The following is a 15,347-nucleotide window of genomic DNA, read 5'->3' as shown; positions in this document are numbered from 1 at the left end:
TTGATCCACTGTCCGGTGAGCTTCGAGATCATGTGGTGCAGCTGGCTGCTGCTGGGTGGCGGAGGGGGCGGCGCGCGTGTCTCGCTGGCGTGCTGCCGCGAGCTCCTGGCTGCGTGTTGCTGTGTGCACGCTGGCCAGGAGCGAGACTGCTTCAACTGCCGTCGACCGCCACCACTCTGGCCCGTAGTCGTGCCCGCGACAGCCGCCGCGGCCCCGCGCCCTGGACCACCGCCGCCGCCTCCCATGGTCGCATCCGCAGCTGACGTGGCCCAGTGCCTGCGGTCGCCGTCGCCGCCTCCCCGCGGTGCCCCACCACTGCTCCACCGAAGGGGGAGAAAGAGATAAGGGAGGAAGAAGAAGAAAGAGAGAGGATGACATGTGGGGCCCACTTGCCAATAAACGCCACGTCAGCGAAACCATCCTCCAATACCGCCCAGGGAGTTAAATTACACCGGTTTTAACAGTCTGAGGGTTGAAATACCGCCCAGGGAGTTAAATTACACCGGTTTTAACAGTCCGAGGGTTGAAATATCTAGTTTTACAGCTTAGGGTCATATATTAGATTCGGACCTCTTTTGAGGGAGTCAAAGTGGACTTATTCGCAGCGGAAATAGCGTTCTTTGAGGCCCATTTCTACCGGTACGTCCGTCAGTGAAATCCCCTTCACCCCCGTTCACACACGCCGGCGCGCCGCACGCCCTTCCGCGCGGCGGCGCCGGAGGGCCGGTCAGCGGCAGAACTCGCGACTCCCTCCGGAGACGGAGCGGCGTTGGACGTCGCACCAGCGGGGTCGCCCAGTGTCTGCGTGGCTTCGAGTTGACGACTAGCGGGAAGAAGGTGAGAAGAGAGGAGGATGCCGCACCGCGCGCGGCCGATGACGGGGCTGCTGGTATTCATGGGAGTCAACCTGGTGCTCCTCAACACCATCTCCCCCGTCTACGACTTCGTCTGCTTCCATCCCTACTGGGAACGCTGGGTACGTCTCTTATGCCAAACACGCGCGCTAACTGTTTGTGGAAATGCCTTGCTGATGTGCTGCAAGTTTTTTCTGCTTTGTTCGTAGCATATGTCCCTCAGTCCTTGGCAGGATTAAGGACTAATTTCATTAGTTCGTGCCCACCTGCATCGGCCCAACACATTTCGTTTCTGAATATTAATTTTGGCAAATTGTGTCTACACGTGTACCATGATAAGGCATTGCCATGTCATATCAACTGGTCTGCATTTGAAATGACAATCCAATTTGTTGTACAAATTCCCTACATCCTATCCAGATTTATTTGCAATTCAAGAGAGTGCAGTGCCAGGGCCATCTATAATTATTTATCCTATTATGATGTTCTTTCTTTGCACATTATGATCTTTATATGTTGTATGCATTTTTCAGTTTATGTTTCTTGTGTAATTTCATGTCCAATTTAGAGAGAACGTCGTCAAAAGGAACGTGAAGCACTGCAAGCCAACGGTTCTCAACAAACTGCTAAATGAATTTTCCTTGGTATGTATGCAACATTCCTTGGAAATTTTGTTTGAATGTAGAGTTCATTTTATAGCCAATTTAGTAGGAATACCCTCCCAATTTAGTGGTTGTGAAGAGAGGAAGAATCCCAATGTATCTGGTAAAAAACTTGAGATATATTTTGTCCTCTTTCTCCTGCCGGTCAGTTTCTAAGATATATTTGGTTCAGGCTAGTGATGGTGACCTTGCATTGAATTGACACTACCTGGTTCTAAGAAAGCATTTGCTTAACTTTGAGTTAACGGTATATATTTCAAAATTTTCAGGTGTTTGATTAGGTGGTTCTTTCTATCAAACCAGGTAGTGATATTGTGATGCTTTTGCACCAGCTAAGAAAATATTGTGATGTTTTTCAGATGTCAGTAGATCTTCACTCTCCAGATCCTTTTTCATAATGCTACTGAAATGTTTGATCAGATCCTTGTAAAGAGAGCTGCAGAAACTAGATGTTATGAATTTGTTTATTCAAACTACTTTAATGGATCTGCTGTCATCTTCTCATACTCATCTGGTTGTAACATAAGTTAATGAAAGCACGTAGTTGGCTAACGCCCTTTTATACTGGTTTGGCTTCTCTTAACTCAATTATTTTCTGGGGTGGAAGGAACATTTGTTGTAGAACAGATCCTGCAGAGTACATCAAACTGATTCATTCTTTCCTCAATGGTTTTCCTCCAACAAGCAGTAGAAGCATGCTTCCTCATGCATGTACTGATGTACCAGTAATCGGTGCCTCGGTGGGGCTTGCTTTTCTGGTAGGACACAGACAACAAAGCATGCAGTGCACAAGATGTCTGAACAAATATGATGGGACAAATTCATCTTCCCAAGTAACTAGCCAGTACATTGTACAAGACCATCCATGAATCTGAGCCCAACCTGAGATGAAATTGGAAGGAAATTCCACTGTGTACATTACACTCGTGGTAAGTGCACATTTGATACTGTGCACAAACCGGCCACTATACACACTACCTGTTTCGCTATAGAACTATATCTCGCCTCTTCTTCGGGTTTGATGCTTCTGCACAGCCTGATCCTTTCCTCATCATGGCCACAAACTCTGAATAATCTATCCGCCCATCCTACATGCACAAAATGCATTCAGCCCCTCTTGATGCAACAAATATTTTCAGCTTTATCAATTTCATCTGTTTTACATGAACAGAATTTACAGAGCATTTCTTCCTTACATTATTAGAGTCTGCCTCTGAGATGACCTCCTTGATCTCCTTGGCGTCGTACAACCCTTGTTCCTTCAAGGCTTGCTCGAGCTCCTCCTTTGTGATGTACCTGCAAGAGGTATGAAATAAATGTGCATGCTAGTTTAATCTCTGAAGTTCAGATTTCTGCCATATCAGTTTTTGCAGGATTTCATGCTTAACTTACCCACTATTGTCCTTGTCAAAGTACTGGAATGCTTTGTAAAGGTGCTCTTCTCGATCCATTTTGTTCATGTGCACCGTCGCGGTGACGAACTCCTCATAGTCGATCATTCCATTGCCATCGGCATCAGCCTGAAAGTTGAAAGGAATTTCCAGGAGTCCTATCAGTTTTTAGCATTTCATCTCGAACCAAACTAAAGCTTGTAGCTTCACCATGGGGACTCACTGCTTCCATCAGTTGCTCAATTTCGTTGTCTGAAAACTTGGTGCCCTGCTTTGCTAACCCGTTCTTAAGTTCCTCAAGTGTAATTGTCCCGCTGTTGTCCTTGTCGATGTTCTTGAACATTTCCTTGAGCCCTTTGATCTCCTCCTCTGACAGGCATCCGGCTATAATCTACATCGCATCCAAACAATAATTAAGATATAACTTTTGATGAACTGCTGCTGCTCAATCCAATTCCAACAAGGTATGTGAAGAGAAGTAATGTTTACTCTCAATGCAGCTTTCTTGAACTGGTTCATGGCCCTGAACTGCTTGAGCCTGTTGAGAACAACATTGTCAAGTGGCACATCAGGAGCATCACCATCTTCTTTGATCCACGGGTGATCTGCAGATTAACCCAAATCTAATTATGATAACTAGATTACAATGAGAAGATTTAACAATCTGTGTTGATCTGAACTCACTGAGCACTTGGAATGCTGTAAGCCTCTCCTTGGGGTTGATGTTGAGCATCTTCCTGACGAGGTCCTTGGCGCCGGAGGAGATGTTGGGCCATGGGTCGGTGGCGAGGTCGATCTGGCCGCGGAGGATGGCGGTGAAGATGGCGTTCTCGGACTCGGCCCAGAAGGGCGGCACACCGGCGAGGAAGATGTAGAGCATGACGCCGATGCTCCAGATGTCGGCCTCGGGGCCGTACTTGCGCTTGAGCACCTCCGGCGCGATGTAGTAGGCGCTGCCGACGATGTCGCGGAACACCTCGCCCTCCTTGAAGAAGACGGAGAGGCCGAAGTCGGTGGCCTTGAGCGGCGCGTTGTCGCCCTTGCTCAGCAGCAGGAAGTTCTCCGGCTTGAGGTCGCGGTGCATCACCCCCATGGAGTGGCAGGTGTGCACGATGCCCACGATGGCGCGGAGGAGCGCCGCCGCGGCGCGCTCCGTGTAGTGGCCCCTGGCGATGATGCGGTCGAAGAGCTCGCCGCCGGCGCAGAGCTCCATCACCAGGTGGACGTTCTGCTTGTCCTCGTAGGCGCCCCGGAGGTCGACGATGTTGGGCTGGCCGGAGAGGTGGTGCATGATCTGCACCTCGCGGCGGACGTCGTCGACGTCCTCCTTGCTCGTCAGCTTCCGCTTCGCGATCGTCTTGCACGCCAGCTTCTCGCCGGTTGCCTTGTGGGTGCACAGGTGGGTCACCCCGAACTGCCCGCGCCCGAGCTCCTTGCCGATCGAGTACGTCGCGCGCACCTCCTCCATGGCCCGCCCGAGCACGTCGCCGATGGGGCTTGCCGCCTTTTTGTTGGCCGCCGGCGAGCACGGCTGCTGCTTGCCTTTGTTCGACGAGGTGCCGCGGCTCGGCGGCTCCGCCTTGGATGGCCCCGGCTCCGCCTCGTCGCCGGCGACGGCCTTCCCGGCACCCTTCGAGCAGCACTGGCCCATGGCGTCGGGAGATGCGTGCGCGCCTGCTCCGGCGACGGAGAGGCAGCTACAGACATCAAGAGACGACGACCACCAGATAACTTTTTTTGGGCTTAGTTTTTGGTAGAAGAAATGGCTATGGAGTTTGGCGGGTTGGGAGGAAATGGCGGGAAGGAGTGAGCGTCTCCTAGGTTTGCCTGTTGGCTATTCTTGGTTGCCAATGATTGTTTCCGATTAGATTTCCCTGTGACCAATCATACATCAATTGGCTGCTAATAATTGAGTTTTACTCCCATTCTTCCATTTGTATCTCGAGGTACCGGTATCTAATCGTTTCTGATCGTTGGATCGAATAATGCACATCCTGCTTAGCTAGATTCAATGGTGAGAAACGATTTGGTACCTCGCCGAAAGGAAAGATACGAGTAAAGGTAAGCTTACAGTGGAAAGGACATTTCTTTATTCTTGAGGTGATAAAATTGTTCACTCATGCTATCTTAAGATTTACAGCAATGCTTGTTTGCTTTACAACATCAAAAACATGACATAGACCCTAAGCTCCCATCTCTGCAATCGCATCAAGTGAAACAAAAGGACACATTTCCTAATTCTGATGTGGCTAGATATTGTTACAATCTGTTGAGTTAGTCCTGCGTTAGTATTCACTGCACAATTTAAGGCAGCTAATCGTGTAATTGTAGAAGTTGCTCAACAGTCCATATAGTGAAAGCTTCTTCTGGAATATCTAATGCACCTTGCAATTCTTCTTCCTGAACAACCACATCAGACAATGTTCTCTTGAAGCTGTCAATAGCATCCTCAGGATGCCCTCTCGCAATGGATGCCTGCAATGGTGTTGATAATGGTAAGCAAACAACCTGTCAAAAGACCAAAACCTGAAGGACAAGATCCACATTTAGGCTCTGTAAACGATAAGAATAATTCATGCATACCATATACATTTCGTCAATCTTGAAAAGCCAAAACCTCCATTTCCTAGCTTCTTCTCCATCAATAGAGAGAGAAATATCAGTCCAGTTTGTATGATGGAATTCCAAACGCTGCAACCCAAATCCAACGCCAGCACCTGTAGCTTTGACAAATGCTTCTTTAAGACACCAGTACCTACATACAGAATAATGTGCTACCAAAATTATTAAATTTTGAAGAGATTTGAGCTTTTTAAAAATGATCAGTACCTTGCATTTGTTCTGAAAGCAAAAGCTGCATAATAACAAATCCATACATGTAGAACTCAGTTAACATCTCATCAGGACTACCAGAAGAAACAATGCAGTTCCACTCATGATCTGTGAGATGGGAAGAAAAGTTTTTTATGAACTCCAAAGCAGTTTCTCCCTGAGGCTTGGAGATGCACACAATGTCCAGGCCAACGAGGCAGAGAGGCTCAGATGCTATGCCAACGTAGTCTCCCTGGTGCGACGTGTTGAAGTTGAAGCCTGGAAAGCTGCCATTTTTATTCTGCTGCAACAACATGTTTTTAACTGAGGCCTTGTTTAGTTCCTAAAATTTTTTCCCAAAAACATCACATCGAATTTTTAGACATTTAAATGGAACATTAAACATATATGAAACGAAAAACGAAATTTTGAACATTTAAATGGAGCATTAAACATAGATGAAACGAAAAACTAATTGCACAGTTATGAAACGAAAAACTAGCTTCTTCTCCATCAATAGAGAGAGAAATATCAAAGAATGCTCGTCTGCAGATTCTTCCAACCAAATAAACTGTTCACATTTTGTACCACTACAGTAGAAACTAGAAACTGACACAGTGTGAAGGACTGGAAGTGAATCTGAAGAAATGGATTCTGGAATTTTTGAAGAGCAGACAGAGGAATTAGCAGGAGCATCTAGGTCTACCAGGTAGGGCTTCCCTTCAAGCGTGCGGTCGATGCGAATTTGGTGAAGCGGAATTCCGAGGGCATGGTGGACGAGGGAGTACTGGAGCAGGCGGCTGACGAGCGCCCGCTTCCTGTCGTCTTCCCTGACAAATCTGCAGCTTTGCACCGGTGAGGTCGCGAGGAGGAGGAGATCATCTAGAGGCTGAATTGCAGCAGTCAATGGGTGGAATCAATGAATGCGGGCAAGGAGGAACTCAGGAGGAAAGCGTTAGCCATGGATGGTGGTAAGGTTGAAGACTTGAAGGGTTGGACCTGGTGATGGCGGTGCGTTCGTGCGGCGGGAGGAGGGAAGCTGCGGCCTGGAACTGGGCGGGGGAGGGGCGCCAGCGGGAGGCGTCGACGAGCCACCTCCGCCGCGCCCCGCTGCTCTGCTTCGCTTCTTCCTTCATCCTACTGAAACATTGGATTTGCAGGAGTGAGAGAGACATACATACATAGGCCATGGCCGGCCTGGGCCTCGTGCACAAGGCCTGTGAAGCTAAACGAAGCCCAAATGGCACATACATGCTGATGCTGCCATGGCAGATACAAATGCAAATCAACAAAGGAATCTCAAGATGTACGTACTATTGTGGAGAGGTTTGATTTCGATTATTTATATTTTGTTTCACTGTTATACTCATAAGTGTCAAATCATCAATTTCATCCAAAATTAAGTGATCATTTTAATCATAGAAGAACGTGTTCCAAACTAAGTGACTACTTTGAGGTTTAGAAGAAAATAAACCATGGTCAATAGATATGGGCATGAAGATTATTTTACTTGAGTACTAATTTGTCTAAAATTAGTCACTTATTTTGTGACAGAGGTAGTAGCCATCAAAGTCTTTCCATCTCTCGCTCTCAGGCTTTCAGCAACAGCTGCCATATATGATCTGTTCTGCACTCTATTGATTTTTCGTCCACACTTGGAGGAGACAGAGATCAAATGATTAATGGCTCGGAAATGATAGATTAACAGCATGCCACGCAGACCCAGAGATCGCAATAATTCTGGGGGAATTGACCACATGTCGATCGGTTCTTATAGAGGAGGAGGACAGTAGGTTGAGATATCTTTGTCAGGAGCCAGCAACTCAGGGAACAGCAAGAGGGAGGAAGAAGAAGCTGCGATGGCTGCAGGCGACGAGGTAGCAGCAGCAGCTGCGCCGCCGTTGCCGGAGACGGCGTACTACCATGAGGGCTGCCCCGGCTGCGCCGTCGACCGGAGCAAGGCGCTCAACCCCGGCGTCCCCTACCTGCGCTTCTTCCACATCTGGATCATCATCCTCGTCTCATGTACGCGCCTCTATCCATCCCTGCTTCATCATGCCCGCATACTCCATTCCTTCTCTGCTTAATCGTCTCTCCAATCTTTGTACTCCGGCCGACTGCATCTCCATTTCTTTCTTCTTTCATTTCCTCTGGCATTCTGCATTTACTTTGGTGATTGTTTTGTAAAAGGTGAAAGTGAAGTTGAGGTATGCAATTATCCCTGTTGAACATCAAACTCTTTTTACAAAGAGCTTTTTTACCATTATTAAATAAGTATCTCAAGATACCATATTTTTTATTAGTGTAAAATTTGTGATATCTTAAGGTACTTTTCAAGGATGATAAAAAAACCCTTTTACAAATGATCCAAACATCGAATTGTTGGTTCAATGGTTGGAGCAAAATTCTACATCATTGTTTTTTTTTCACTCTCTTAGTATCTTTATTTATCTTGTTCCATTTATGTGAACATTTGCTATCAACTGTTCAGGTTAATTTCTAATCTTTCATCTTTGTAACTAAATACCAGGTTTGCCGATATCCTTATTATTTCCCTTCTTATACTTCATGGTATGTATTTCTAATCTAATTGTAAAATAATAGCATCAACGATATCCTCCACATGGTATAAGTTTAATTGTAAATCATGTGCTTTTTATTTCTCGTTGCTGTAATTTGTAACCCACATAATTTTATTGTATTTATTTCATGAAATGATGATTGCCATCCATGCCATGCAAATTTCTCTAATTTCCATTTGTATTAACTAGTTGGTGAGTATTGCAACAGGTGCAACAGTAAAGTTGCCACCTAATTCTTCAAGCTATGTATACAGTTTGTTATCTGTTGCATATTTATTGTTGTTGTCCTACCGTCCAATTCTATGTTGTTGAAAAAAATAGATAAGGTTATATAATTCACTTCTCCACAATAAATAAGAGTTAATAACCTCCGATTTTATTTTACACTTCTCTTCTCCACAACAGATAAGAGACTTGCATATTGCAAAAAGAGTAGAAGACATTGGATTCTATGCAGGTTTCGTAGGTACGTAAGAGATGAAAATGTTTATATATAATAAAGGTCTTGTTTTTACTATCAATGACCAACATTTTTTACACATTGATCTAACAAACCTAGTCAACTAAAATTTTTAATCTTTTAGGAGCATCATATATGCTTGGTAGAGCTTTAACTTCTGCTGCTTGGGGGATGGTAGCAGATTATATCGGGAGGAAGCCCGTTATCATTTTTGGAATTTTCTCTGCGTAAGTTTTTTTCTTCAGATAGAACCAAGCTAGCAATGACTTGTATTAGCTTCTTTATGATCTACCTTTGATTGCTTCACCCTATTGTGATATCAGATTTGTGTTCAATACTCTGTTTGGCCTAAGCACACAATATTGGATGGCGATAACTACACGATTTCTTTTAGGTTCATTAAATGGCTTACTTGGACCAATAAGAGTACGATGATTAAATGATCTAAATTCCTATTTGCTATTCACTATTAACATTTGATAACTAGCATATTGCAATTGGGCTTTACAGGCTTATGCCATAGAAGTTTGTCGACCAGAGCATCAAGCCATTGGGTTATCATTGGTAAAACTACAAACTTTTAGTGTATAATTTCACTATTATTCAATTGCATAATTATGACATTCTTTTATATAATTAGGTTAGCACCTCATGGGCAATAGGTCTTATTGTTGGGCCAGCTATTGGTGGATATCTTGCACAGGTAAATTTTAGGCAAAATTTAGTACATGACACTCAAAGTTTGTGGCCTTTGCTACCAGACTCCAAAAAAACACGACACGACTTAAGGCCACTCTAAAAATTGATAATTTGCTAGAGGACATCATGGCATTATTGTATTATTTTCAGTCCAAGTGAAGAAAGAAACATTTAGAAAATTCAAGTTTGCCCCTCAGGTCAATAGCTTGTAAGATTGGAGTGACAACAACTACGGCTAACAAGAACGGTAGCAGAAGGTGCTTTCTTTCATTGTCATTGCTGCTATTGCTAGGATTTGGAGAAGGGGAGTCGGCGTCAGGAGTCAGGACAAAGTGTGGCTCTGATCTGGTTGAACCAGACCCAAACAAATACAATCGTCCTTTTGGAATTATTATCTCTTTATGGCTTGGTAGTAATAAAATAATGGCCATAGTCTACTCCAACAAATTGCCAGTTTTTTGGGTGTCCTCGAGCCGTGCCATGTTTTTCATATGTCTAGCAACAAAGGCCACAAATTTTGATTGTCCTGTAGGAGATGTTGCCTAAATTTCAATACCAAAGAGATTGCACATGGTCAAATTATTCATGATGTTTATTATAATGCTTTTGTTTCTTTGGCAGCCATCAGAAAAATACCCAAATCTATTTCCTACCAACTCATTATTTGGAAGGTATTCATTGCCATTGAAAATATAATTGTATTAATTGCTATAACTAGCCTCAAATGACTAATTCTTGTGAATCTTTCTTTAGGTTCCCATATTTTTTACCATGTTTATGTATGTCGGTCTTCTGCCTCGCTATTCTCATAAGCTGCATATGGCTCCCGGTAGGTGTTATTAGCCAAATTTTCTTACCAATATTCAATGCAACATACACAATTATTTCCTTTTATGCTTCCCTTAGGTAAAATTTATCTTAATTACTTAATTGCATGAGACCATATTTTATCTTAATTACTTAAAATTCCCTGATAGTTTTAGGAAAATAGCCTATTTTTATTTGAAAACAATATGTTTCCTAAAATTTCAGGAAACACTACATAAGCATGCAACAGAAAGAAATGGAGATTGTGAAAATGAATCTTTGAGTACACATTTACTTGATTCTGAAGAGCTCGCTGAGCAACACATTAGTGCAGCTAAAAATAAGAGCTTATTTAAGAATTGGCCCTTGATGTCATCTATCATCCTTTTCTGCATTGTCTCCTTTGATGACATGGCTTACACAGAGGTATGTACTAACTGTATCTAGACTAATGTTGTAGCCTTTTCTAGCTTAATTGGCATGTCTATCAAATTTTTTTTGTTTGCTTTCAAGTTGATAACCAACATACGTTCTATCCATACACCTTTAGAATGCTCCCAAAAGAGTGCCCCAAAGAACTATTAATAATTTGAAAATGTTTTTATTTATAGTTTTTACATGTTACAAGCTATGGTTTTTCTTCTAAAAATACATAAGCTTTTAATATCTTGAAATATTATATTGTAATTTAGATCATGCAATCTAATACTCCTAGTAAATATGAGTATAGGCAAATGAATTATTTAATTTCAGTTGTGTTCTCCCTATCGGTGAAAGCATAGGGAATTAGTCAAAAATTAAACAAACAGATTAAGGTAGCATGGTTTTGTTAAGATAGCAATACAATTTGTTCTAAAGCTATCTAGATATCTAAGGTTTTATATTTGCAATCTTTCTCCTATGTCTTGGTATTATCTTTTGAGGATCAGTTCATTCAAATCATCCTTTTTTTAGTCAAATACAGAGAAGTCATTCTTTTGGATTTTATTTATAAAATATTTTTTCTTTAAACTAGATGGTTTTCGTCAACCTTTAATGATAATTGAAATCATATTGTAGATATTTTCTCTATGGTCTGAAAGTGACAGAGAATATGGCGGACTAAATTTCTCGTCTGAGGATGTCGGTCAAGTTCTTGGAATTACAGGTACATCCCAACTTATTAATTTGGTCAATGTTCCTACATTACATTCAAGATAGCTAAAAAATTTACATTGCTTTTGTAGTAGCTCCCCATTTTTTTTTACTTTGATGTTTATTGTCATGGGATGGCTCACAAAGATTTATTACATACGCTGCTTTTCTATATATGCTTGACAATGCATAAATGGTAGCATAGTATAATGGTCGAGAATAAACCGAAATCTTAATTTATCTCTTTTTTCTACTATAGGTGCTAGCATACTTTTATACCAGACATTTATATACCCACATATTGTGAAAGTTCTTGGAATAATCAACACTTCTCGTGTTGCAATAGTAAGTACAAGTTTCCTTCATTAATAAATGAAAGCTCATCTTTTGTTCTTAAAAAATGTCGATATATCTTCTTTTTTGCAGATTCTTTCTATGGCACTACTTTTTGGTTATGCTTCCATGACTTATCTCTCAAGACCTTGGTTATCCATAGTAGTAAATATTGCATCGGTGCTTAAAAATAACTTTGTGGTGAGTAAACTTAAAACCTGAAGTTATAGGCATGCATTCTCGCAGCATTGATTGATATTTATATAGTCCCATTTTCTTGTCTCTACATGCTCTAGCAGATCTTTCACAATTTTTAGAAGCAACTGAAATGAACCACAATTTTTAGTCTAAATTAATTAATTGTGTACCTAGTACATCCTTCGTGCTAAAGTACAATGACTTACAACAAATTAAAGATAGAAAGTGTGGTTCTTCTATTCTTTCCTACTGGACGATATAATCACAAGCTGCATTTTTTTGTTGCTACTTTGTTGAGCAGGACTACTGTAGCCTAACAATTTTTCCAGGTTCAACAAAATTTCTTATTTAGGAAATTCCAAGAATATTTTTTGCAAGTAATTTTTTTATAAAATATTAACATTTTTACAAAGTAAATTGCTTCCCCCCCTAAAATATCAGTGGTTTTGTTATAATAGCAATCAAACATAGGGAACTATAAATGGGAAATGTAGAACTATAGAGGAAGTGTAACTATGTGTTTGCCACTGAGATCATAATTTTTTTTATTAAAAGATGTACAAAAGAATATTTTTAGTTCTAAAATTTGCAAAATATACTAGCAATGCCATATGGGAGGGTTTTCTCTCTATTTTTTAAAGAAAAAAGGTCCTCCTAGAGGGCGTGATATCCTATGTGACAGATATGATGAAGGGTTGTTGCTGTCGACCGAGACGGCCCCCTTGCTGCTCTCCTAGAGGACGTTTAAGGTTGACCTATAAAAAACACATAAATTGGCCCTTTTACGTGGTGGAGTGCTGAGAGGGCGGCAATTTTATACTGCCTAGCGAATAAAAAGCCCCCTAGAAGGTGTTTAGGGGGCAGCCTGCATAAATGCCACCCTCCTAGTCCCTCTTGGCTAGCCGCTGCATTTTTAGCTAGCGCGCCCCTAAACACCCTGCAAAAAGCCACGGCCTGAGCTGAGGCCAACAACCCTCTGCCTCCCACATAGGACGTCACACTCTCTAGGAGAGAGTTTTGTTTCAAAACCTTCTCAAAGGGCATTGGTTTCCTTTTTTTTTGGCAAAATTTTGAACTAAAAATATATTTTTATAAATATTTTCATACAAGTAAAATTAGAAAAATCACTATATATGGTAATTCATTTTTATATCCTAGAAGAAAAACACACACACGAATAAGAAAATATATTTTATTAGTCTTGGCCACTAACATTCTCATTTGTTATTACATTTTAGGTTACTATTGTTACATGTTCTTTCATTCTTCAGAACAATTCTGTGGTATGTATCTCTTTATATAATTTAAATCACATTACTCTTTCCTACGAGCACTTATTTGCTAATTCTTATTTCAATATCGAATGAATAGCCTCAGCATCAAAGAGCAACTGCAAATGGCTTGGCCACCACATTAATGTCCTTCTTCAAGGCATTTGCTCCGGCTGGAGCTGGTATTGTGTATGTACAAATTTCTTTTCTAGTATTTACATTGTAAATCTATAAGTTAAGTTATTTATAAAGAAAAAAAATCCTATCGTGTGTCCCAACAATTGAATTTTAGGATTAGGGCTATCAGCATGCTAAGATTGAGCTCGATTATGCTTGAAATGATATTGGTTTAAGTGGCTTATTTATGAGAGAATCTTATTACTTAATATGCATAAATATTGAAATTGAGTGATCAATAACTAAGAAGATTATTGCTCATAAAATGCAATGGTTGAATTGATATGTGTCATGAATCTTGTTGGCATATTAATTGGGATTGTTTATGCAGGTTTTCGTGGGCACAAAAACGCCAACATGCCTTTTTCTTTCCAGGTAATCTTACAATAATACTATTATAAAGAAGTATCAGAAACTTATATTGATTAAATAGAGGGCATTGGTTGGATAAATGTATGTATACCGAATTATGATATTTAACTCCTTGCTCGAAATAACTACTACATCCATCTAAAAATATAAAAAGTTATTTTTAGAGTAGGACACTGATATTTAGAAAGTTGGTACAATTAAATAAAAGCTTGTGATTGATTGATTGATAAGAAGTAGGTGAGACAAATTTGGTGGTGGAAGTTTGTGATTGGGTGGAAAGAAAATATATGTGCATAAGTTGTTATATTTTGGGATAAATTTTGAATGCCCAAGTTGTTAAATTTTTGAATTGAGGGAGTATATCTTGTATTTTGTAATATAGAGATTTCGTATTTTGATTTTGTTTTGAGATATATTCATATCCCTTATATGGGTCACATTAATCTTAACGATGCCCTGAAAGTACTAGATGTTGGATGATCCTTGCTAGCTTATACTAATACATCACTTTGATCTTCTTATTCTTTGCATCATCACTGTTTATGTTTATTTTTGTTGTCTTTTCATTGTTACATTTTTTATGTAGGTGACCAAATGGTGTTCTCTCTTTTAATCATTATTGAACATCTGGAACTTATTTGGACATTCAGACCATTTCTAGCTATGCCATAGCAGTTCTCTTCAACTTAGTTCTCCATGTACTTAAGGTCCGGATTATTGAGAGATTTGTGTCACATGGCATGTTTAGAGCAGGTATACTAGTAGGCTATATAGGTTAGCTGTAGAAAAATCCACATCAGCATAAGCCTAGCTGGAGGAGAGAGAAAAGGGCAAAAAGAGATGAGCCGGCTCCCATGCAAGAGTCAAGCGATACCATATGTTTGAGTTATTGTGCATATTTAAGGAACAATAATTATCTATCCTATATGGTGTAAATGATAGTCACTGTATTAGTACTTGTAATGTGTGGAATGTATTTAGAACTCCTTTTCTTTTAAATTCCAAGATTAGAAAAATGATCACCTTTCCAAGTAATATCGCGCAAGCTGCAAATGAGGATAAAACAAATGCCAATCTTCCACGTAATATTAATTGTACAAATTTAATTTCCTCCCATGTTTTTAGGTTGTAACTATAATTACTGTACATGCGTGACAGCTGACATATTATAATATTATCTAGTATCAGATAATGCTTTTTGTGATGCGCTCCATGTCTGCATCAAATGTATGCTTGTTAATCACATATAAGAAGGAAAATTTATCCAATCAAATTTTACACTTCAACGTATATAATATAATTAAGTGGACGACCATTTTACACTTCAACGTATATCATTTATATTGATGTAGTAACATAAGAGTTCTCATTTGATAAAGCCTTTTGATGTGAAGTGCTCTGAATCTGCAAAAGTGCAAATTAAACATATTCCTAGTGGTTGCGGACTTGCAGTGGCTATTGATTAAATACTGGTACCTTACTCCATAGCGCAAAAATCTATGTGTTGCATTAAACAATAATGATGCCAATGGTGGCTACATGAACATTAGTATATGAGAATATGTATGCAATCGTCTACTGCTAAGTGCTAACTGA

The 15,347-nt window shown here is 40.7% G+C and overlaps 3 protein-coding genes across 6 annotated transcripts; 1 reads left to right on the top strand and 2 right to left on the bottom strand.

Moving 5' to 3' along the window:
- Positions 1–2,329: 2,329 nt before the first annotated feature.
- Positions 2,330–4,637, bottom strand: LOC102713582 (calcium-dependent protein kinase 25). The gene is made up of 6 exons (XM_006662656.3): positions 3,592–4,637; positions 3,397–3,512; positions 3,131–3,298; positions 2,909–3,036; positions 2,713–2,812; positions 2,330–2,604 (listed from the first exon to the last, which is right to left on the bottom strand). The coding sequence occupies exons 1-6, from the start codon at positions 4,556–4,558 to the stop codon at positions 2,503–2,505; spliced, it is 1,581 nt and encodes a 526-aa protein (XP_006662719.2). The 5' UTR covers positions 4,559–4,637; the 3' UTR covers positions 2,330–2,502.
- Positions 4,638–4,984: 347 nt separating this feature from the next.
- On the bottom strand, positions 4,985–6,854 carry LOC102713310 (L-aminoadipate-semialdehyde dehydrogenase-phosphopantetheinyl transferase). Its single transcript, XM_006662655.2, has 5 exons — positions 6,718–6,854; positions 6,425–6,557; positions 5,784–6,022; positions 5,491–5,662; positions 4,985–5,382 (listed from the first exon to the last, which is right to left on the bottom strand). Exons 1-5 carry the CDS (start codon positions 6,852–6,854, stop codon positions 5,221–5,223), a joined length of 843 nt encoding a protein of 280 aa, XP_006662718.1. The 3' UTR covers positions 4,985–5,220.
- Positions 6,855–7,398: 544 nt separating this feature from the next.
- On the top strand, positions 7,399–14,860 carry LOC102712855 (probable peptide/nitrate transporter At3g43790). Of its 4 annotated transcripts, none has more exons than XM_006662654.3 (17): positions 7,399–7,743; positions 8,249–8,289; positions 8,706–8,766; positions 8,885–8,987; positions 9,084–9,186; positions 9,271–9,324; positions 9,401–9,463; positions 10,081–10,130; positions 10,213–10,288; positions 10,492–10,692; positions 11,326–11,413; positions 11,660–11,745; positions 11,827–11,934; positions 13,170–13,214; positions 13,303–13,384; positions 13,711–13,754; positions 14,338–14,860. In XM_006662654.3, the coding sequence occupies exons 1-17, from the start codon at positions 7,578–7,580 to the stop codon at positions 14,362–14,364; spliced, it is 1,398 nt and encodes a 465-aa protein (XP_006662717.1). In that variant the 5' UTR covers positions 7,399–7,577; the 3' UTR covers positions 14,365–14,860. The 4 variants fall into 4 exon arrangements, with proteins under 4 accessions (XP_006662717.1, XP_006662716.1, XP_015698104.1 ...); XM_006662653.3 differs by having other exon boundaries at positions 7,406–7,743; positions 13,303–13,391; positions 14,338–14,855; XM_015842618.2 differs by lacking the exon at positions 8,249–8,289 and having other exon boundaries at positions 7,408–7,743; positions 13,303–13,391; positions 14,338–14,854.
- Positions 14,861–15,347: the final 487 nt, after the last annotated feature.

This window comes from Oryza brachyantha, chromosome 11 (assembly GCF_000231095.2).
Source record: "Oryza brachyantha chromosome 11, ObraRS2, whole genome shotgun sequence".
Lineage (NCBI taxonomy): Eukaryota > Viridiplantae > Streptophyta > Magnoliopsida > Poales > Poaceae > Oryza > Oryza brachyantha.
This window is presented reverse-complemented; position numbering and strand designations above follow the sequence as displayed.